This window comes from Hemiscyllium ocellatum, chromosome 23 (genome assembly GCF_020745735.1).
Source record: "Hemiscyllium ocellatum isolate sHemOce1 chromosome 23, sHemOce1.pat.X.cur, whole genome shotgun sequence".
Lineage (NCBI taxonomy): Eukaryota > Metazoa > Chordata > Chondrichthyes > Orectolobiformes > Hemiscylliidae > Hemiscyllium > Hemiscyllium ocellatum.
In genome coordinates, this window is record NC_083423.1 from 47,457,443 (window position 1) to 47,481,291 (window position 23,849).

Below are 23,849 nucleotides of genomic sequence, written 5' to 3' on the forward strand. Positions count from 1 at the left end.
CTTCAAGATGCTTCACTTCAGCCAGCAGTTGAAACTAATAACATTTAGGAGTCCTAAGCATGCGTGAAATACTTTAGTCTGCCCAATTTTCACAAAACAAAATGCAGCCAAAAATAAAACCCCCATTCTCTAATTTCCAGCATGTTGCCTTAATTACCAGAGCAAAACTAAATCAACTACTTGAATGGACTGGAATTGGGTCAGTGCCAGTTAACATATTCAACTCAGACATTGGTCAGATGCAGCAGAACCTGAGAGAAAAATATTCCTGAGGTTTTAACATAGCTGTGTGATTGGGACTACAACAGGTTTTACAAAATTAGTGTGACATCAGATGCAGGGAAAGGTGAAAAACACCAGCAAACCAGCCCTATAGCGGGGATTTAGAGCCTTAGGTCACAGAATCACAACACAGAAACAGACTCTTTGGTCCAACTCATCCATGACCGCCATGTTTCCCAAACGATAGTCGCCCCATTTGCCAGTGTTTGGCACATATCCCTCTAAAACAGTGTGTTACTGTCCAAATAGCTTTTAAATGTTGTAACTGTACCTGCCTCTACCACTATCTCAGGCAGCTCAATCCATGTATACTCCACTGTGTGAAAAAGTCACCCCACGGATTGATTTTAAATCTTTCTCCTCTCATCTTAAAATTATGCCCACTAGTTTTGAACTCCCCTATTCCAGAAGAAAGGCCTTTGTCATTCACCTTCTCTATGCCCCTAATGATTTTGTAAACCTTGATGAAATCACTCCTTGGCCTTCTACGCTCAGTGATTAAAGTCCCAGCTTATCAAGCCTCGCTTTATAACACAAACCCTCAGCTCCCACTAACATCCTTGTAAATTTTTCCTGCACCCTTTCCAGTTTAATAATATTCTTCCTATAGTAGCGTGACCAGAACTGTACACAGTACTCCCTATCAGAGCTTCCTTAAGGATTTGAAATTGTAACAGTGGTACCTATAGCCAAGACTGTAGGATGGAGGAACAGCAAGAGGCAAAAATCAGGGTAACGAGCCTACTCTGCCCTTCCAAGAGAGCATGGATAATTTGATAATTTCTCAACTCCACTTTCCTGCCTTCCCCCTATAAACCTTGGTTCACTTACTGATTAAAAATCTCTCAGCCTTCAATGTAATCAACAACCCAGCCTCAATAAGCTCTCGGTGGTAAAGAGGTCCATAGATTCACTACCCTTAGAACAGATTGTGGATCAGTAAAGTTCAGTCTCTGAGGTCTGAGAGAACATGGAGCATTCAAGCCTCAAAAGCTAAACCCTAAATACTTAGAGGTGGCATTGAGAATTATAATAGATATCAGATGACATAAAACCTTCCAGGAAGGCACACTCAACCCCAAAATGTTACTTCTGATTTCTCTCACAGAAGCTGCCAGACCTGCTGAGCTTTCCGAGCAATATCTGGTTCTGTTTATGAATATAATCGTATTTTTTTTTCATTGCAAAAGACTGTATATATAGCAAATTCAAGGTGATTAATTTGAGACAGATCACAAATTAGAAGACCGATAAAGTTAATCTTGATTAATGACAATATTGTAACAAGATGATATATCAATAGTTAATATCTAGATCCTGAACAATACTCAAGCTTGAACTGTGAACATTTAGTTTGCTTATGCACTAGGTTGGCTGTTGTTGGACTGAAAAGTCCTATACGGATTTAAGAAAAGTATCTCCAAAATGTTCAGAACAATTGTTTTTCAACACTGGTTCAAATGCGATCCACTCAGTTTCACCTTGAACAATTGCCCATACATTTTCTCACTTGTCACAGTCATGTCATAACAATCTTAACAAAACACAACTTGGAAAAAGATTGTACAATGGAGTCCAGTTACTAGAAACATTTACACTCCCAGAAATCCCAGATTAAAGCAGCTATGTCTCCACTCTTGGAGTGAAACAATTAGCACAGTAATAGGCAATTTGGTATGAGAGTGGATTTGAAGAATTAAAGTGACTTTTTTGGGTCGTATTGCAACACCAGACCTGTAGCTGCCGCAATCTTTCCTTTAGCAACTGTCTGTTCGATATTCCATTACAGTTCTTACCACGGTTAAAACCAAGCATAGCAAGTGGAAAATCCCCTATTTTACAGGAGAATAGCTCCAGTGCAGTGGTTGTGGGGAAAACTTCCTTGCACTATAACAGACCTAATGACACGTGCATTAAATGCCTTTCTCCACTCAAGTCTCTTATCCATGAGATGTTTAGGTGCGAAAGGAAGAGACTAGCTTTGCTTTTGCAACAGAACTTGCTAAACAAGAAAAAAAAACAGTTCAAGACACGGACTTTGCAAATGGGACAAATTGCAAAGGAATCAGTTGACCGGCCTATAATAAGCAAATTACACAGAACCAACTAAAGATCCTGACATTTTAAAGTAAATGTTAACCATCTAAGTTGTTTTTAAAACCAAATCAAAAATCAAGGAAAAATAAACAAACAAGAACAGGGCCTGTAATATTTTCAATCACTTTTTGATGAAGACAGACTTGTCTTTTAAACTCTCAAAGATTTTAGACAAACATGCCTTAAAAACAAAATGTAACATTTTACACAGCACAATGCCACAAGGCATGATGATGTTAAAAATCATCTGTGTAATAGTCATTCCACACAATTTCCCAACCCCCAAAGCCAAGGTAAAAGAGCACTTTGGACTTCAGTATGGGGAGTGTGGGGAATATCAGCACAGTACGAATGGTGGCCCATTGGAAAACAAATGACCCAACTCAAAACATCCTCGGGGTTTCTTCAGCCGCATGCCAACCCAACGTCCACTAGAGGGCGGCGCTGCAGCTTGCAGGGTTCAGGTTCCAGGAATCTAATGCAGCAATTTCTTTTGGTGTCTTTGCAAAATAAAGATCAGGGCTGGGTTTTTTTTTGATAAATTCAAAAATGGTCAAGGTTACTGAGAGGGAGGGAGAGAGAAAAAAAAAGCAGACGCAAGACTGCAGATAAAGCATGGAAAGGAGCGGTGACCTAGAATTCTTTCAAGACAAATAAACTGGAAAACTAAAAGCTGCGGTGCACATTTTAAAACTCCCTCACACAACTTTGCAGTTGCCAAGGGCTGAAAAGGCGTCACTCCATGCAGACAACGCTACGAAATCGCCAGCAAATGGTCTCTAGATTAACTCAAATATGTTTGTGTGTGTGTGTTTAGTGTAGAGGGGGTGCAGGACAGATTGGGAAGCCAGTAAATGGACAGATCCACACCTTATAGGTCATATTAACCCAGCAGAGTTAGTTCCAAAGGGATGGAAGTATATATACACACACAGGCAGACAGCACATCAAAGCCTTCCTCACTCTCCCAAGGAAACCAGTTTTGACTGTATCACAGGCAAAGGGTTTTTCAAATATCTCATCCCATAAACTCTTCGAACCATGCTGACAAAACATCTTTGAATAATAAATAAACGCACGCTTAAATTGGCCGGATCCAGCCATGTAAGTTTCCCTTTCGCCCCCCTCCCCATCCCAACCCCCTCGCCAGCCCTACCTCAGGTAGTCTCTGCGACAGAGGATGAGGTTTGCCTTGGTGTACAGTGTTGAACCCACCTCTCCGAGGCGGCAGTCACAACAGGCACATTTCAGGCAGTCCTCATGCCAGTACTTATCCAGCGCCTTCAGGAGATAGCGGTCTTTAATCTTCCGGTTGCAGCCAGCACAACCCTTCGGCTTGGTGTCTGGCTGAGCTGAGAGCATTTGTATACCTGCAGGAGGAAGGGGAGGGGAGGGGGAATGAGGAGAACAGGACCAAACACAGAACAACGCCACTTACTACCAGGTCAGTGAGAGTGGGGTGTGTGTGAATTGTGTCCTACACTGCAGAGTGTTAGATCGCTCGCGTTAAGCTAATCAAATGAATATTCAATTTCTAGCTGGACTGTCTGAAGTGCGGAAAACGATAAGAATTACTGCCTGAACTGCCGTTCACACACTCTGCTGTCTGTGATGTTCAGGCTGCGGAGATGTGTTGACAAGGGGCAGCAGTTGTAACATCTCGGTGAGGGGTATTTGGGCTGGTAAGTGGGGACGGTCACCCCCCCCTTCCAAATGGCAGTAACAGGAGACACAAAATCCCACCCACACAGAGGCAGGAAAGCGACTCTAAGCCGCCAGTCAGGAAGAAATGATATTTGCAACAACAATCAGAAACTTTCCCCATTCACTCCTCTCTCTGTCACACCGCACCGTTATGAAAGCCCAGTTCTCCAGCCTGATGACAGAGTGCTGGGTATGGCGCCCCTTCCAACAATTACAGGTCAGTACTTTGGAGCTGAAACGCTTTTTTTTTGGTGGGTTTTAATGGTTTAATGGACTAACCTCGTGTGTCCCCAGTTGGAAATCCCCCCCCCCTCCCCAATTCACATTCTGAGCCGTACTAAAAGAAAATAAACCTCCATTATGTTGGGGGAGGGTGAAGCTCATTACTTTTTTGACAAAAAAGAGTTCAGCCCCAAACTGCAATTACTGCATTGCCCCCCCCCCCCCCCCCCCGACTTTCAATAGTTTCTCGTACACACATCCATTTGTCAGAAACCTAGATTTAGAAGTGAGAGGTTAGGCATGGTCCACACAGCCTGTTTACATTTCTGAATGGTTACAATCATGGTAGTGCATTTGAAAAGCGCTCACTCAAATTGCTACGATTTTATTGGGAACACCCCCCCGCCCCCGTCACCTTTCTAAGCTCTTTTACCCTGGTGTGCCACTTAATTCTCTCTCTCGGGGGGGGGGGGGGGGGGGGGGAAGGAGTAGTGTTGAAACACATTACCAGCCTCCAGATTAGTGAGACTTTCATTGCCCACAATATGTGGCGCTCCATTGTTGAAAATAAGAAGTTTCCCCAAAGTGATTGCTAACTCCGTTTATCCCTGGAAAGGGGGAGAGAGAGAGATTGAAGGAAAGACTTGGGAAATTGGGGATTCCACACTGGGGGGAGGAGGAGGAGGGGTTATAAAGGAAGAGAAGCGGTGGTAAATGAGAAAGAGAGAATTTTGCCCAACATTTCTTTTCATTAGGTCATTGAGGAATGGCAAACAAAAGATTTGGGGATGGGGATGGGGATGGGGATGGAAGCAGAGAGTGATGGTGAAGACTAAACGCTGGAATCAAACCGAAAGCCGATTCTCTGCTGGTTCATTGGGTTCAGATCGGTCGGTAGCCCTCTGAGACCACACTGCAAATAAATTAAATGTCCCCATTGGAGGGAGGGAGGAAGGGGGGGGGGGGGGAAGCTTTTTCCTAAAAAAAATAAAGCGACTGGAGCTCGGAACCAATTTGATTCCCACTCCCTTCTTTAGATGCAGCTGTAAGGCTGAAGAGATACTGACATTTTTCCACTCTTATCAGTTTAATTACAGTTTCCATGGCAGCAAAGCGCTGATGCTTGCAAAGGCCAATGAGATCTGCGACAGCCATCCCAATTTCTGATGCAGCCAGCATACAAAACAACAAAAAAGAGAGAAAAACCCACACTCACCGCTAACATGCTCAATTTAATATCTTTCCACCCCCCCTTCTCAATTCCGCGAGAGAAATGATCTGAATAATGCAAAGAGAACCGTTTACAGATGACAACACTTTTGTCAGAGAAAAAAAGAGGAAATCCTTCAGAAAGCACTAAAATAAAATCATGGAAGTCGCAGAAAGCGTCACGCTGCTTACTTGCATATCCATAAAAAGAGAGAGATTGGTATTTCACTAAAACCTCTGAAGAACTCGGCTTTGTCTGAAATCACACGCACACACACAATGACATTGAGAATCCCAATCGCCGCCTTACCAAAAGATAACTTTCCTCTGCTTTTTCCGCATCGGTTGTTTTTTTGTGGTTTTTGTTTGAGGGGGGGGGGGTGGGTAAGGGGGTTGAAGGAGGGTTTGGCTAAGTCTGTAGCAGCTTCAGGCTGGAAGAGCCAGTTTCTTGCCCGTCAGGGTGAACTGGCAGCGGTGGGTAATAACACCGAGGCTGGTCATTGTTGACACCGACAAAAGAGAGACGCTACATTAAACGTACCGCACGTTTCTCATCGTCAGAAGGGCAGTTGTGGTTTTCAGTGGGGGTGTTGGGTTGAGGAAGGGGGGGGGGGGGGGGGAGAAGAGGAATTTAAAAATCTCTGCTTATAACATACCCTCTCCCCTCCCTTTGCAAAGAACTCTCACCCCCCCCATAAAAAACTTTTGCTTTTACATAGGAAAGATCTAACCGGAGGAAACTTATCTCGCCTCAGAACAAATAAACTCCCCGAACAGAAAGGGACAACGCAGAAAGTTCAAACCGTTCAGAAATATAAAACGCACACTTTTCCAAAACAAATCCCAGCCCAGAGTAGCTACAAAATAGCCACAGGGCTACTCATTCCACACTTACCGTCTCTATTCAACATGAAAAAGAAACCCTCTCCAAAATATGTTCAGAATACAGCGTATACTTTCTTCCAATGCAAGGTCAACAAACGGAATGCACTTGTATCGTTAGAAAAGAAAGTTTTAAAACGTAATGAGATCCCCAAGGAACAGCCAGTAATCGAGTTGATCACGACGGAGCTACAGGTGTTCTATCTGCGTATCCGCAGTGTGACCTTTCCCTGTGCCGAATGATGGAGGACAACTTACCTATCAGCTTATGAGAATTGTCCTAAACGAATTCAGCCTCATCATCTGCAAATTCAATCCTTCGCCAGCGAGACACAATGCAGTAAAAGGTCATTCAATTATTAGCGAGGTACCGCGGCTGCCACTACACACACACATACACACTCACTCACTCTCACACACACACACACGGAGCAGCGGTCCCCCAGATCCACCACACGCACACTCTCTGCTGTCGACCCAAGTCCAGCAATAGCCCTGGGATGAATCTTGTCTTAATGGCTAATTTCCCCCACGGTGAAAATTTACAAGCAGCCACTAGCTTTGGCTAGTCAGATCCACACACACACACACTTCCCGGAGAACGGTTAAAAAAACAGCTATAAAACCAACCTCTTGAGTGCGTCCAGTTCCAGAGACTGCGGATTAATGAGAGCTTTCTTATTGATTTAACCGTTTGTCAAAAAAAAGTGTAGCAGAGCCGAGTTATGATTCCCCCTCCCCGTTTGACAAAATAAACCCCTTATCTACCGTTTAGTCCCATACAACTATGAGATATGAATGCCTTTTGTTAGCCAATACATACACACACACACACACACACACACACAACGCAGCGAGAGAGACAAAATCAAAACAAATGGAAAAGCTAATGAGGACAATTAAATTAATTATGTTCAAGGAGATGAGTTTTTTTTAAAAAAAACTGTATGATCTGCTATTCCTCGCTTGCAAGGACTGCTCTGTGATTCATGGCAACTGATTAGTGCATCTATGCAAATCTTTGTTTAAATCATTCAACTAATTAAATGATAGGATTATTCTTCTGCCTACAGTGACATCATTTCCCAGTAATTAGTACTCTGTTTAGACCGTGGCAATAGATTCTTAATAACACCAGCGAGTTGCAGATGTTTAACCATTTTCTCACGCGTCTGTGAGGAACTGCCCCAAACCCCGATTACATACTGTACTTTTACCTCCTCGGAGGGAGAATAATTCGCCCCAACTACATTTAAAGAGGAAAAAAAAACATAGGAATCAATAGTTAACATTCAGCTCCATGCTACTCATTTCTCTTATTCCCACCCCCACCCACCACACAAAATGTAATGATAATAAGATGGGTCATAAAATGCTCCTCTTTTCATTATGACTGATGAAATGCATTAAAACTGACAGGGTATTACCTGACAGTAATTAGGTTTTGTCATGAATTAAATTATTTGAATGCGGACTATCTTCCCAATCGTGCAATTTTCAGGGAATTTTTTTTCTCAAGTCAGAGAAAAGAGACAGAAAATAGCATTTTCCCCCTCCCTTCATAATCGTATGAATTATTCACAGAATCATCACAAACCATACAGTTGAAGAGGCTCACCACTTAGTACATTGCACAGATGTGATCAGCAGTGATTACTAGCAATGAAATACTAGGACACACACACACAGTGATTTGGTGAAGAAGAGGTGACATTTAATCACCAACCAATATTCTCAGATATTTAAAAAACAAACAAACACCAATTCATAATCTCCGCAAAATCCTCCCCTCTTCCCATTTTCAAAGATAAATTTTTGCATTTACACCTTTCTTCAAGGCAGAAGGGAGTTTTTAAACTAGGCGTGCGTTCTCTTTCACTGTGGACAAATTAAGCGCTTAATTGAAAACTCTCAAGAAACCCCTTTCATTAAGAACTAAAAAGGAGCTAGCTTTTTCTTACTTCTTAAAAACAAATGTTCCAGCCCAAACTGACTCTCGAAAATCTATTGCAAGCTTCCCATTCATCAAAGAAGACATTTAATCCCTTATTTCACAAGCACACTTTAAAATCAAATTCAACACAGAAGACAATTATTGAACTCACCTTATTTCAAATCACTGCTGAGCGGGGCTCAAAGAAAAAGACCAGTCAAGTTTTCACTTTTTAAAAAAAATTGCTTCACACTAATGCGTTGATTTGAGGTCTTTCCTTTGCTTCAAAATAAAATCAAACAGAAATCCTACATTCACAAATAGAAACACTAAACAGTGTTGTTGAGGCGAGAATTAAGTGTTAGGCTGTTTCTTCCTCTTCTGAAAAAAAAACTCAGTTTCCAGGGAAGATAGAGAGAGAGAGGAAATTTCTTTTCATGGGGATGATGGCAGAACCAGTTACTTGTTCCTTCTAACCACGACAGCAAGGATGAAAGGGCCACCTGTCTCTCTCTTCTCGAGCTGAGCACAAAACCTGAGTGGGCCAGCTTCTTTTCCTCCAGTATTTAAGCACCTAACCAGGTCCCTAGTTAGCAGCTTCCTTCAGCTCATCCAAGAAGCTGACAAGTACTGTTAGAGGAGGCTGTACATGTTGCTCTAATGGACCTCATTAAGTTCTACTTACAGATGTTCTCTTAACATAATTGATCTGTGGTGAGTTGAGAGGACTGAAACTTATTCCCCAGCCCCCAATTACGGTTGGGTAATTAGATCCCCAACCTCCAATTTTTCACATTCACCCTTCTAACATTCCAAAATATCAAAGTATCTCTTTCTCACAAAGCCCCCCCCTTACTGGACTCCACTCGCTCATGGTATTGACAGTTAGATCTGCTAACCTTTGTAGTGACGCCAGATTTAATAGCACATTCAGTTCACTGACAGAGCTCCATCTTTTTTTCCTCTCCCCCTTTGCTTCCTTTTTATTCTACTCTGATAACAAAGGGGAAGAGAAACTAACTTTGTATGGTTTGTACTTTTTGATAAAAGCTACTAATGATCAGCCTTGGCAGGGGAGATTCTGTTTTAATGTCTTTTTTCAGAATCTGTTTTAATTCCTCAGATAGGAACTTTAAGGAGCAATGAAGGAGAGAGGTGCTGCTCTGAAACAGCAAGGAAAAAAAATACTGCACACCTGGGACAGATGAAGCCAAACCAATGCTTTTATAATGCCAATCAGCAATGCTGTTAGCATCTCGCTAATTAGGAAAGCAGCCTAAAACAGAGAGCACTTTGGGAAATGGTAATACTATGGTTTTGCACTTAAAAGAGTAGAAATTTTCTGTACTGTAGAATCCTGGATTGGCTTTGACAATCCTTTAACTATGGATAAGGTTTACTGAGCACTTCTCTTCTGAAACAAAAGAAAAGATGTGGCTAAAGAAGGTGCCAAAGGAACTTTGATGGTCTCATGGGAGTCAAAGGTCACAGCACATCACAAAATTGGTGGAATGAATTTTCAAGATGAGCAAAACAAATTCTCCACACACCGAGATGCGTTGCTGAGAGTTACCGGGAGGCTGTCTGTATTTATTGCTGGGTCCGAGGGTTCACTGCACTCCAAGAATAGATCTAAGAATATTAGGAAGGGTTCTGGGGAAACCTCACTCGACCTGAAACATTAACGCTGATTTCTCTCCACAGATGCTGCCAGACCTGCTGAGCTTTTCAAGCAATTTCTGTTTTTGTTTCTGATTCACAGCATCCACACTTCTTTCAGTTTTTGCTTAGAATTTTAGATGTGATTAAATGTTTTGGTTTGTTAAGGGCTCCTTAATGTAATTGTGGGTGAATCCATGAAGCACTTGTGCAGGATTATTGAAGACTGAATATAATAATCCTGGTGACAGGGAACTTAATAGAGGGAAACATTTTAAAGTTTTGAAACTTCAACTGGAGGTATTTTCAAGGTTCTAAGAACAAGCATGTAGTGACTACTGCTGGGAATACTGCAAGAGGAGGAGAGGTCAACTCAGGTACAGAGAGGCTTGGGAGATGTGCAATGCACAACAAGTGCTACACTAAGCTCAAGGTTTATGCCAAGAAAATAGACTGTCTGCACATAACGGAGGTACAGTGCATGAGCAGACTTGGAATCACATTTTAGGGTCAGCACAGAGGCAGTGAATGAGTTATGCTCAATGATCTGAGAGAAGCTGTGAAAATATTTATTGATCTGTGCAGCCCTGCCCTGCTAGAAATGGGACCAGCAGCCCCTTACTTCTGGCATTATGTGGATGACATTGGAGAGGTTTCCACACTCAACCATTTTACTGTGCACGGCTCCATCCTGAACTCTGAAACCTTGTATTGTGACAAACTAGTTACAGTCATTTTAGCAAGCAAAATTCTTGCTGTCTCCAAAATGGGTGGTGTTTTTAAACCCACACATTATATAAACAGCCACAAGATTACAGCCATCCTGAAGTTTGCTGGGTCAGGCTTTCCAAGAGTGGGCAGGATTTCTGGGCAGAACACTGTCGGCCAGTGTTTTTAACAGGCTCTCTGTCCCAGTCAGAAGGAGAGGCAGAAATAGAGACTGCATTGCAGGATTATGCTGGCTTCCTGCATCACTAGGGAAGAGGTTAAAAGGGCTAGGAGGAGGGGGCAGCATAGAGATAGTGAGTAATATAATGGGTGAAGGAGGTCAGAGAGACACTGGGTTAATGCTTCTGGGCTGGAGGGTGATGTGGGCAGTGATCACTGACACTCTGAGCATGTGTAAGGGCATCCAATTGAAAGGAAGGAGCCGAGTTTTCCTAGAGTTCTGTGGGTGGGGGGGGGGGGGGGGGTGCATTCTTCTTCCCCCAGAAAGACAAGTTTAATTCTTCAGCAAGTAACTTTTCCCTGCCTTCATTTCCAGCCTTCTAGCCCTGAACATACTAAATGGTGGAGCAGGCTAAAAGGGCCGAATGGCCTATTCCTATTCTCTAACTTTCTACTGCTCTTATGTTTCTCAGGCTACAGGCAGAGCAGGCGGTGAAGAAGGCAAACAGTAAGTTGGCTTTCATAGCAAGGAAGCTCCAGTACAGGAGCAGCAACGGCTTGCCGCAATTGTACAGGGTTTGGTGAGTATTGTGTGCAGTTTTATTCTCCTTATCTGAGAAATAATGTTCTGGCTATGGAAGGAATGCAATTAAGTTTTACCATACTGATCCCTGGCATGGTTGGACTGACGTACGAAGATTCACTGGATCAGTTAGGACTCTTTTCACTGGAGTTGAGAAAGAACGGGGTGGGGTTCTCACAGAATACTGTAAAGTTCTAACAGATCTACTCAGGATAAATGCAAAATGGATATTCCCAATGATTACGGAGTCCGGAACCAGGGTTCACAGTCTAAGGATTCAGGGTAGGTTAGACAGGACTGAGATGAGGAGAAATTTCTTCACCCACACAGTAGTGAGTCTGTGGAATTCCCTGTCATAGGAAATGATTGAGGCTAAAACATTGACTGTTTTCAATAAGGAGCTCGAGTAGTTCTCAGGGCTAAAGGGATCCAAGGGTATTTGGGGAAACAAGTACTGAGTTGGCTGATCAGATGTTCTGAATGACAGAGCAGACTCAAAAGGCCAAACCACCTTCCTCTGCTCCCATTTCCTGTGTTTCTAATAACTTGGGAAATCTGTCTGATCAACATGAAAGCTGGGGGAGTCTGAGGCAGGCAGCGAGTGAATGCTGTGAGGAGTTTGGTTGCCCATGACCTTGTCCCTCCTTTGTTAAAATTGAGCACAGAAAAGATATAATAGAATACATGGAACCTACAGTGAGGCATTCTGGCTAGATGTATTGCAACTCCAAATGACACTAACAACGTGGGTTCAATTCCTGCACCGGCTGAGGTAACCATGAAGGACTCTTCTTCTCAGCCTCTCCCCTTGCCTGAAGGGTGGTGACCCTAAGGTTAAACCATCACCAGTCATCTCTCTCTAATAAGAGAGCAGCCCAATGGTCCTCTGGGACTATGGTAAATTTACCAACTTTTATTGCTGGTTTTATGAACCAGTTCCCTTTTAAGTGTGGCATTTTTAGCAACAACTTTTTTATTTGTAGTAATAATGAGCATTGTTCCATGATGGATACTCCATCAAGGTTGCTTTCTGCGATCCATTTTCTTTCTCATCATATATAGTATAACATTTCTTATATTAGGGTGAAGTGCTGCACTAGTGGTAACACTACTGGGTTAGTAAGCTAGAGGTCTTGGTTAATGCTCTGGGGGTATAGGTTCACATCACATCATGGCAGACAGTAGAATTTGAATGCAGTTAATAAGTCTGGAAATTAAGACTAATCTCATTGACGATGGCCGTGTAAGCAATCATCTGCTTTACTAACACTGGTTTGGGGATGGAAATTCGCCGTTCCTTCCTGGTGAGTCTACATGTGATTCCCAACCCACAGCAATGTGGTTGATTCTTAACAGCCTTCTGAATAGGCAGAAGAGTAAATACAAAAATGTGCACATCCCACCTAAGAATAAAAAAAATCTGTTTATTATGTTTGTTATTATTTCTCTGAGACAGCACTGTCAAACCGAACCCAAGCTGATCTGTAAGACAAAATCTAAGCCACCTTTCTTTGAGGATAGAGTTTATTAGCTACTCAGTCTTAGAACATCTTCCCCACACCAGCTTTAGCTGTTGCCCTTTTATATCTACCCAGTCAATTTATTACTCAAATAACCCCAATCATCTGCTTAGCTACTTGCTATATTGACAAGAGCAGCAATTTTTGTTGTGATTTTTAAAATACTTGCTTCCTGCCTACGATGTCAAATCTAACTGTTTTGCAGTTGGTCTGCTTTCTCTCTGTTCTTCAACTTATACAATTTCACTTAAGCCCCCACTGAAATCCAGACACCACAGGCTGAAATTTCCTATTTGCAGCTTAAGTGTGGGGTAAGTGAGTTTCATGGTACCAACTGTTCCATGGCTGGGGCGAATTTAATCTTCCACTTTCCTCATCAGAATGTCAGTTGTTTCATTGGGAATCTCATTATGAGACAGTACAGAAGTGCTGCTATCATCTAGCTTTAATGCCCTGGAAATATATTTGAAGTCCAGTTCCATTTCACCTCAAATGGTGCAAGCCAGGAACGACCTTTCACACTGCGATGTTCGAGCCAAATCAATGAGAACATGTCCCGGCAGAAAGTGAAGAATGCTGCCTCGGTCACAGACCAAGACCTGAAGAGTTGGTGGATGGGGTCATGAACAGGAGGTCAGTCCTTTTCCAGCAGCACAGTACTTCTGGAGCCAGCAGTCTAACAGGCGGTTAGCATTGCTGCCTCACAACACAAGCACCCAGGCTTGATCCCTGCCTCGGGTGACTGACTGACTGTGTGGAGTTTCCACATTCTCCCTGTGTCTGCGTGGGTTTTCTCTGGTTGGTCCAGTTTCCTCCCACAATCCAAAGATGTGCAGCTTAGGTGACTTGCCCATGCTAAATTGTCCATAGTGTTTAGGGATGTGTAGTCAGGGGATAAATGTAGGGGGATGGGTTACTCTTTGGAGGGTTGGTGTGGGCTGAAGGGCCTGTTTCCACACTGTAGCGATTCTATATTAAAAAAAAGTTGTAGCACAGTTATTGCAGTATCTCACACGATGAGGATGTATAGCAGGGCAGAAAGATGTTCTGTGCTCTGCAAGGGTCAGTACCAAAACCTTCTCTTTGCTATCTCACACTCAAAGATGCCGTCACTCACTGTCACTCTGCCACTGCCACACACCTTTCCAACACCGATGGACCACATCCTCAGTATCACGAGACACCAATGTCCCTCACCCACCTCATCTTCAGTAATGATAAACCCTTCCAGAGCTTTGCTTTTCTTACTCACTCCTTAGGGACACCTAATCATCTTTTGCATGACAATTAACTCCCCTTGCACTCACTTCCATCTCCCTTTGTCTCACTGCCCAGGGAAGGAAATGGACCCAAAACTGGGCCAAACAGTCCAAGACAGAGAGGACGATTGCAGACATTAAGCTTCTCACGCTCTGCGAGGAGAGAACAGTTGAGTTAGCCAGAGGGGAGGAGACTGTACACGTGGACACTGTGATACTCCAGTGGGCAACCAATCCAGTTAGCCACACTGTGCTGTGCTGCTCTCCCTTAACAACCAATACTGATTCATTCTTCATTTTCTGAAACTTTGTCCATCTTCTACAAGTAATTCCCTCTCTTTTCTCATACAGGATACCAATGGCACCCATCATGCATCCACAAAGGGCTGGGTGCTGCATTCCCTCAGCTCGATTGTACCTCTGAGGAGGAAGCCAGTGAAACCTTAAAAGAAAAGCATCTTACCTGAACCTTTCACCAGCTCAGAGAATTTCACCTTGGTGGGTACGCATTCTAGTTTGAGTCAAGGATGTTCTCCTTCTGAGTTCAGTGAGAAAACAAAGAGTCACTACAATGCAGAAAAAGGCCATCCAGCCCATTGGGTTTGCACCAACCCCTCTGAAGAGCATCCCCCCAGACCCCGTCCCCCATCCCAAACCTATCCATGTAACCCCATGTCTACCTGGCAAATCCATCTGGCCTGCACATTCTTGGACACCACAGGGCGATTTAACATGGCTAGTCCATCTCACCTGGAAACCAATGCAGAGAATGTGCAAACTCCGCAGAGACGCTCAACCAAGGCTGGAATCAGACCTTGGTTCCTGGCGCTGTGAGGCAGCAGTGCTAACTGCTGAGCCGCCCCAGTAATAATGTCTGTCAGGAATATCAGAAAGTTAACACAATGTTATTGAAAGAATCCTGAATTCCCACATTTGCAGCAATCGAGCATTATTGTGGTATGGAGGCTTCCTAAGTAGGCAACAGTCACGCTTCAATAAGGACATCTGAGGTGTGTGACCTTATTCAATTAGTGGATAGCAAAGTGTATATACTACACCCAGAGTATTATTTTTATCACTAATCCCCTTAAAAGGCATTTGGCCCACCTCCCTTCCACATCATATCTCGTGTCCTTGCATTCGTCTGTTTCAGTGTGTAATAGACCAGACCAAACCCCCTTAAAATATTCAAAAGATACTCTAGACACTAACTTCTTCTTATTTCAAAGGTAAATGCAAGGTGTTGCATTCCAGATACAACTCAATTCATCAAACTATTAGATTTAAAACAAAGCATACCTTATTCACCACTATAGTTAAAATAAACAAAGAAATAGGATTTGGAATAACTTAACTCTCTGGGAAATATCTTCACTGAATAATAGATGCAGTAATTATTACTAAGTAACTGCTCCAATATAGTAACATTTCATAAACACACCCTTAGCAAAAGGCAAATACAGAAAACAGGCTGTCTCACATATAACTCCCATAGCAGGCAAAGAACCCCCAGTTTTTGGCTGTACCAAAGAGAAGGAAAAAATAGCTTTCACTTCTTCAAGACTCCAACAGCAACTGCTGCTGAAAAAACTAAAGATCCTGGTTCTGTGGGGGTTTGACCCCATCCAGTCAGGCTGCTTCTACTGTTCCAACTTTTTATAAAAACAGGCCTCACAAGTTGTTTATCGCCTCATAGACTTCTCACCACCTGTCCCCCTCCCCCAACAGAAATCAGGACAAAACACACCTCTTAAAGCCATAGCATCATCACAAGTATAAGAATATAATAGCCACAAAGTGTTGCCTTCCGGAACTCAGAAGGAGTGTAATTAGTAATGGGAAACTGGAGTTTCTACTTTTAAGCTCCATCTAATCAAGTCAAAACCCACTGAGACAGTACTCTGTAAATCAAACCCCGCTATTCCTCGAGTCATCACAGAAGTCAAGTTTTAAAAGTGATACACAAAGTACTTAATTTTCAGATCCAGGTGGATAGAAAGCATGGCCCAGTTTTCTCTACCGGAGAAGAAGCATTATTCCCAGTACAGTAATTAGATTCAGGTAAACAATTACATCGAATTAAGTGCATTTTACAAATGAAAACTTGAAACTCCTTATAACTGCCGCACGCGCGCACACACACACACACACACACACACACACACACACACATAGACAGACGTAAACAGCTGGAGAAAAACATGGGGCTATGGAGAAATGGGAGAAATGGTTCTTTGGTCACAAGATCTGCTGGGTGAGTTATGTCTGATCCAAAGGTTTCTCCTTGACTTTGCTTTTTCCAAATGTGTCTACTGGTTTGCAAGAGGCACAGAGTGGCTGGTTCACTTACGAAAGATAACTGGCTCATCCAATTCACACTTGCACATCTGCTGGAGAAATTAATTAACAGGTCTTTTTCAGGTTTAAAGTGACTTAATGCAAAGAACTAAGAGAAGGAGCTTTTGGCTGCAGTAGTCCTGCAGGTTTCTCTTCTGGTCTCGCTATCTTTTCTCCATCTTGCTCCCAGTGAAAGCAGTTCAATTACCTGGCAATCAATGACATAGTTGTTGCCAGGCAGAGAAGCTTTGTCATAAGTAACTGACCATTGCTCTACAACAATTAGTTCCACTTGTAAACATCCCTCGGCTCCAGTTTGTCTGCATATTTCGGGAACCACAGCTGTACAAGCATTGTTCACAAAAGGTATCAAATTATATTAGATTCCCTACAGTGTGGAAACAGGCCCTTCGGCCCAATAAGTCCACACCGACCCTCCGAAGAGCACCCCACCCAGACCCATTTCGCTACCTTTACCCTGACTAATGCACCTAAAAATACGGATAATTTAGCGTGGCCAATTCACCTGACCTGCATATCTTTAGACTGTGGGAGGAAACTGGAGCACCCGGAGGAAACCCACACAGACATGGGGAGAATGTGCAAACTCCACACAGACAGTTGATCGAGACAGGAATTGAACCCGGGTCCCTGGTACTATGAGGCAGCAATGCTAACCACTGAGCCACTGTGCCACCCCTTATTTTTAAAAACATGCAACCATCCTTGTAAATCCCTGGTTTTCAAAAATTCTTTTGCATTTCAATCCATTCCTTCATGCCATTTGTTTAACTTACGTGACAAGGAGGCCAACAATGGGTACAATATAATGCAATGATTGCTTTGAAGCCATAATTTGAAAACCCAATTCATCATAGAATCTCTACATTGTGGAAACAGAACATTTGGCCCAACAAATCCATACTGGCCCTCCAAAGGCTATCCTACCCAAACCCATTATTAATGCACTTAATTTACAAATTCCTGAACACCACAGACAATTTAGCTTGGCCGATTCACCTAACCTGCACATCTTTGGACTGTAAGAGGTAACCAGAGCACCTGAAGAAAACCCACACAGACATGGGGAGAACATACAAATTCTACACAGATAGTCTTCTGAGATTGGAATTGAACCCAGGTCCCTGGCACTGTGAGGCAGCAGAGCTAGCCACTGAGGCACCGTGGACAACTACTGAACATGAAGGGCAAATAGGAGGCAGATCGATGGCATTATTGAATCAGTGAAAGCATGATTACTGCAGTTGTCACCAGGAAAGCCTCAAAAGCAAAGTTATTAATGCTGAACCTGAAGAAAATGCAATAACATACCCTGCTCACTTTGTAGGGAGTCACACACATTTTATAAAATTATTGTGCTTTTGAATTTCAATACAAAATGTACAAGTTCCAAATCTGTGTTGGTGTCAATAACATGCAGGCCATGCCTGTGAATCATCAGTGCCCACAACCACCACCACCCCCCTTACTTCATTTGACCCTTTCTGTTGCTCTCCCTCTGGCTCAGCCTCCACTGGATTTTGATTGAGCCCTTTTCATCACTATTAATGTCCCCACTGTAACCCCATGACTTTGGAAGTTTCCGCAATCTTGTTATCCCTACACCATCTCTATGTAGAGGCCAGAGTTACAGTGAGTTGCTTGAACCATTTCCCCTGAGATGGGTCAGTCCCCTCCGTTAAACAAGGAGATCTATAATGTTGGGGCAGTGGTGGTGGAGTTTAAATTCCATCTCCCTTTAGGACCTAAGGTGAGGTACTGCACACACTCCTCTTTGTGTATCTGGACATTATCAGGTCCATGAAAAATCTGCTGGACCTGATATGGTTTGATGCTGTTGCTTTGGATCACTTGCTAACTTCTGAGTTAGAAGTGTTCAAACCTAACCACATAACTGCTTTGAACAGTGTGGATTGTCATTTCAGTGCTGCACTGAGGAGGCATCTCTGGTCAATGCTGGAGATGCTGCTTTTGTGATGATTGTTAATATTAAAACCCCATTTGGTTCCTCACACAGATATAAAGGTTCTCCATGGCACAACTCGAAGGATAAGCCACTTTCCCAGTGGTCTGCCCAACATGTATCTCTTAACCTCGAAAAACATTTTATCTGTCATTCTGTGCAAAATAATTACAACATTTGCCTATATAGCAGTGTCTACACTATATATAGCAATAGTAATAGTTGGATGTGAGGAGCTTAGTGATGTCCTTGTTAATTTTTTTCATCAACTTGCAGATGATCCATTCCCTAAAATTACAGATTCCGTGGTGAATGAACTTTGTGACATTTAATTGGTTAAGTGCCTTGCTAGTTGCTTGAGAATTGTTAAAGGATCATTACGGGTGTGTTATAATTGGATACTACTTTTTCATTATCGTTTAAAAAAAATTCTAAAGCCACGCAATCCTGCAATTCTGTTCATGGTCCTTAATTATAATGAGAAATGGACATTTGTCCTGATTCTTAAAAGGAGAAAAATTTAATCATATGCATTCAACGTAACACAGGCAAGGGAAGACATAGCACAATTGCACTTAATCTCCTCCTACTGTAATGCATTGCTGGAAATGGAATACTATACGAGCATCCTTCAGAACCATTTGTATTAATGTAAACATTTGACAGTAACTAGCGGTAATTTACACGGCATGTGGCGACTCATTTGTTCCTAGTTTCCTTTGCAAATGCAGTGCTCATTACTGTTAAGTGAAATACTCCAACATTTTGTTCGCATTTCTTGTTCCTTCTATTCCTGATGCTGTCAAGTGGTTCCATTACCAAACTAGTGTGCTTTTACTGTTGGAGTATTTCACTTGCCAGTAATGAGTTCTGTATTTGCAAAGTGAGACCGGGGCTCTCCCAATAGCTCAGTCAATATAGTTGACAAGCCACTGCGACGTGTTGACCAGCAAGTGTCCAAGGTTTGTTTCTTGACCAGTCTAAAATTTCTGATCTCAACCTTATGACATAGAAACATATAAAACGTAGAAAATTTAAAGCACAGAATGAGTCCATTCAGTTCATGGTGTCTGTGGCATCTGTTCTAATTTGAGATAGATTGCATAGTTACAATGCGACTGATCAGTCTAATTCCAGTTTTGATTCATATCCCTGTACAATATAGCACTACAAGTGAATATCTAGAAATGTCCTTATTGGAACAGCTCTGAGGCTTGTGGAATCCATTGGAAACAGCTTTCTCATCATTAAAGTACCCATCAACCATTACCTCTTGCTTCCTGAGGCTGAGCTAGATTTGGTTCCAAATCCTCACTTCATTTTAACTTGTCTGACTGTTCTACGATGTAGGATCTTGTCAAAATACATATAGTCATCAAATGTACTACCCGCATCAAATTTCCTTGTTACCTCTTCAAAACATTAGGCACGTTCCACCGACATAATCTTTTCTGAACAAGCCCATGCTGACTGCTCTTCATTAATTTGTGCCTCTAGTTGTGATTTGTACAGTCCCTCAGAAAAGTTTCCAATGACTCTCTTGCCACCAAATTTAATCCGACTGTCTGTAATTACTGTCTTCATTCCTTACTTTCTACTTTAAAGACAGTGGGACATGTGCACAGTCCTCTAACATTGAACTGATACTGTGGTGTGGACATTGACGTCTTCCGGGTATTTTTATTTGAAGCAGCAAAAATTATATTAGTTCACATAACCTAGAAATCAACTGTGGGTAACATGGTGTTGAAAGATTCAACAAATGTTCATTACAGTTCTTGATGGATATCGGTAGTTATGAGAATCACAGGCATTTTAGTGTCTGGGCAAATATCAAACAATTTATTACAAAGCATAGCATGCTTCCACCAATGTCTCAGACTTCAACTAACCCCAGTTCAGATGGAAGCTGAGACCTTTATACCCTTAGGGCATGTTCCCTGATGCAGTGATGATATCATGAGCATGTCTTATGCACGTGTCATCGATTCTAAAACTATACTAACATGTAAACCAGAGTTTATAACAAGGCTTTCCAAAGTGGAGTCAGGAGCCAAGAGAATGCCTGAGCTGAAATACGCAGCAATAGCAGAACTCTCCCTTCCCCAGTTCAAATATCTTCACTTCATCCTTCTCCAAAGCTAACTGAAATTAGCACCAGTTTTTAGTTCTCTCTCAATGTAGTATCATGATCAGAAGTGATCTTATATGAACTGGGCTGGTTGCATATTCTAGGAACCTGTGCTGGTATCCAAGTATTTGGGTTTTTGACTCATATTCTTTACTATGTGTGTAGCTGTGGTTGTTCTGCTCACTTGTCATCTACCTCTTTTATTCTCCCCTGTATTTGGAAACGAACGTACCCTGTCTTGGAATAATTAGCCCATTGGTTGTTGCTCACACTTTCCTTTCAAGCATTGAGGATGGTGATCTCTTCTCCATTAGTGCTGCATAAAAATGCAGTGGTGCGATGTGACAGTCTTGTTTTGTTGTTTGACAGGTAATGGTCATTGACCGGATAGGTTGTACCATATACCTTCTTGAACTGTCCTACCTGTCCATCTTCCTTCCCACCTATCTGCTCCGACCTATTACCACCACCCTCCACCTTCATCTACCTATTGCATTCCTAGCTACCTTTCCCCCAGCCCCATCCCCTTCCCATTTATCTCTCAGCCCCCTTGGGCACCCCCTGTCCCCTGCATTTCTGATGATGAGCTTATGCTCGAAACATCGACTCTCCTGCTCCTCGGATGCTGCCTGACCTGCTGTGCTGCTCCAGCACCACACATTTTGACTCCAATCTCCAGCATCTGCAGCTCTCACTGTCTCCTGTACCATATCCTCTGTTAGACTGTTTGAGCGAGGGCAGTGGTGTGACAATGCGATATGGATCACTCTTACTTACCATTATGAAATGAGTGGCCAGGGAAATGCAATTTGTTGTCAGACCCTATATGTTCTGGGACATAGAATAACCTGAAAACAGCGATGGTTGTATCAGCGATGGTCACATTCATTTTATTACTAAGCCGTTGAACGATGAGATACTTAGAGAAATCATCACAAGAATGTAATCTTCCTTGTGCACTGTGAACAGTTCTATTGTTACTTGTCGTAGTTACAAGAAGTAGTTAAAACGTTGTGTGGATGTAAAGGCTCCCTCTGCTGCTGTGGCTGGTACATTTGACATGCCTCACATACATTTATAAGTTGTTAAATATCCTGAGGTACCCTTGGCCAGTACACAGATTCATAGTGTCAGTCATCCTGCCTGTTCAACACCCATTTGTCCCGGCTGTAATGTCATTGTGATATCTTTGTGTAATTCCTTTGGTACTAGGATGTGTTTGTCCTTGAAGATAACTTGACATGAGATACCAAACTCGTCTTGGTGTGGCCAAAGTAAATGAATGTTCTCAGCAATTTCTTTCATAATGTCAGGCCATCTCAGATAATAGACTTTTGCAACTCTTGTAGTAGTTGCCAATTTAAACAGTTCACCATGGTTCTGGCCAAATTGTTAACAGACCAACCTTAAGAACAGCTTCAACTTCAGCTGATTTGATTGCACCAGGCATGATCTGTTCCATCAGAGTGGGTGTGGTTTGTAACTCAGGATTTGTGACTCCACCTAGATCTAACTTCATTCTACCTTGGGTAAGATTTTGGGAAGTGAAGAAGAATTTGTATACTGACACTGTAGTATGATTCTGCTTATGAATGGAATTGGTGATCTGTTATACCCTGTGGGACTATCTCTTGTCAATTATACCATGGTGTGCCACTTGCCACTTGCTGGCGTCCATAACCTTCAAACTGCGCAGTGACAATATATTGTCAGCAGCTTTTGTGTTGATTTTAGACACTGCCTTTTCAGGACATTAGTTTCAATGGTTATAAAAGTTTAAGATCACCTTACACTATCAATATGGTGTGTGAGGTTAACAATATGGAAAGCTTGTTCCTCATCTAAAATTAACATTTTGAGCTTATTGATATATCTGTGTTTTTGTTAGTTCCTACCACTTTGCTTTGTGCCAGTATTGTGATGTGCAATTTTCTGTATGATCACCTGTGCTTTGTTCTGGGTTCTGGCTTGATCTTTGGAATAGATATCCTGCATGTGTAGGTACAGTATGCCTTGGTGCCACATGCTTTGCAAAAATGAAGAAATGCTGAACAGATTTTAGGTAAATGAAACTGTTACAGCACCTGTGGTTTTCCACAGTTTAGAGGGAAAGTTGACACCTATCCTTTGCTGTGGTAAACTGCTCAATACATTCTTGGAGTTTCTGCCTGTGTGACGTGAGTTGTAGTCTATTAACCCTGAAATTTATTCTTATATTGAACTGGTCTTCAAGAACTTTCCAGATCTTTTCTGGATCTTATTGATCAACTGCAGAGAGTTCAGATGAATTAATTCTCCTTGCTGATGGGAAACAAAATTTTCATTCTCAGGATCATTTATTTATTGATCTGTAAAACAGAACTACATACAACACTTGAATAGCTGTAATTCAGTAAAGGCATCATTGGCTGTGCAGTCCATAATTAACTATTTATTTATTCAAGTACAGTGGCATGTTTGTTTTGTTTCTTTGACCAGTTTAGCCTTCTTCTCCTCTCATTTTGCCTTTTCAGCTCCTGTTTCACTTTATTTTCTGGTTGCTGCTCCTTTACTGGACTGTAATCCCTTTAGAATGTTGGATTAATAAACACAATTTTGAAAGTCAAAATTGCAGTTGCAGGTTTCAGCCACTAGATGACTTTCATGCCAAATAAAGAGTGACAAGACCGCTTTACGTCAACTTGGATCAAGAAAATGGTGGAACTAACCAATTGCTACACACAGGTAAGGTTTGTTAGAGCATAAAACTGCATTTTAATATTTTGAAAAGGTTTTTGTGTTTTTGTTCACTGGAGCTTTGTATTCCTGCCATGAGTAACCTTAGGTTTACAGAGTCATAGAGCATGGAAACAGGCCCTTTGGCCTAAAGTGTCCATACTGACCAGTTTTCACAATTAATCTAGTTCCACTTGCCTGCATTTGGTCCATATCTCTCCATATCTATCCCACCCATTTGCCTGTCCAAATGTTACTTTAAGCTTTTGACTGCTTTTTAAAAAAATTTCTAAATTGGAAAGTCAGCTAACAATTTATTTTTCTTAAAGTAAAAGACAGGTTTTCAAAACTTGCGCCCACACCTCCCCCCTCACCTCCCTCCAAGGCAGCAGTGGATCCTTCTATATCTGTTGCAAATTCACCTGTACCTCCACACACATCATT

At 42.2% G+C, this 23,849-nt stretch overlaps 1 protein-coding gene and 1 long non-coding RNA gene across 7 annotated transcripts in view; one reads left to right on the forward strand and one right to left on the reverse strand.

Annotated features, from left to right (window-relative positions):
* lmo3 (LIM domain only 3) overlaps positions 1 to 7,041 on the reverse strand; it is a 71,628-nt gene extending 64,587 nt beyond the window's left edge. The window contains exons 1-2 of one of the 5 annotated variants that reach the window (XM_060842966.1): positions 7,027 to 7,041; positions 3,536 to 3,749 (exon numbers count right to left, since the gene is read on the reverse strand). In XM_060842966.1, coding sequence (XP_060698949.1) covers positions 3,536 to 3,741 — 206 coding nt within the window. In that variant the 5' untranslated portion in view covers positions 3,742 to 3,749; positions 7,027 to 7,041. Of the gene's footprint in view, positions 1 to 3,535; positions 3,750 to 3,954; positions 4,197 to 5,824; positions 5,847 to 6,409; positions 6,492 to 6,654; positions 6,716 to 7,026 lie in introns of those variants that run through there. The other 4 variants (XM_060842963.1, XM_060842962.1, XM_060842965.1 and 1 more) reach the window with 4 other exon arrangements.
* LOC132826776 (uncharacterized) overlaps positions 3,702 to 23,849 on the forward strand; it is a 137,305-nt gene continuing 117,157 nt past the window's right edge. For both annotated transcript variants that reach the window (XR_009645913.1, XR_009645914.1), the window contains exons 1-4: positions 3,702 to 3,823; positions 11,350 to 11,457; positions 14,590 to 14,736; positions 23,305 to 23,414. This is a non-coding gene — a long non-coding RNA (uncharacterized LOC132826776). The remainder of the gene's footprint in view (positions 3,824 to 11,349; positions 11,458 to 14,589; positions 14,737 to 23,304; positions 23,415 to 23,849) is intronic.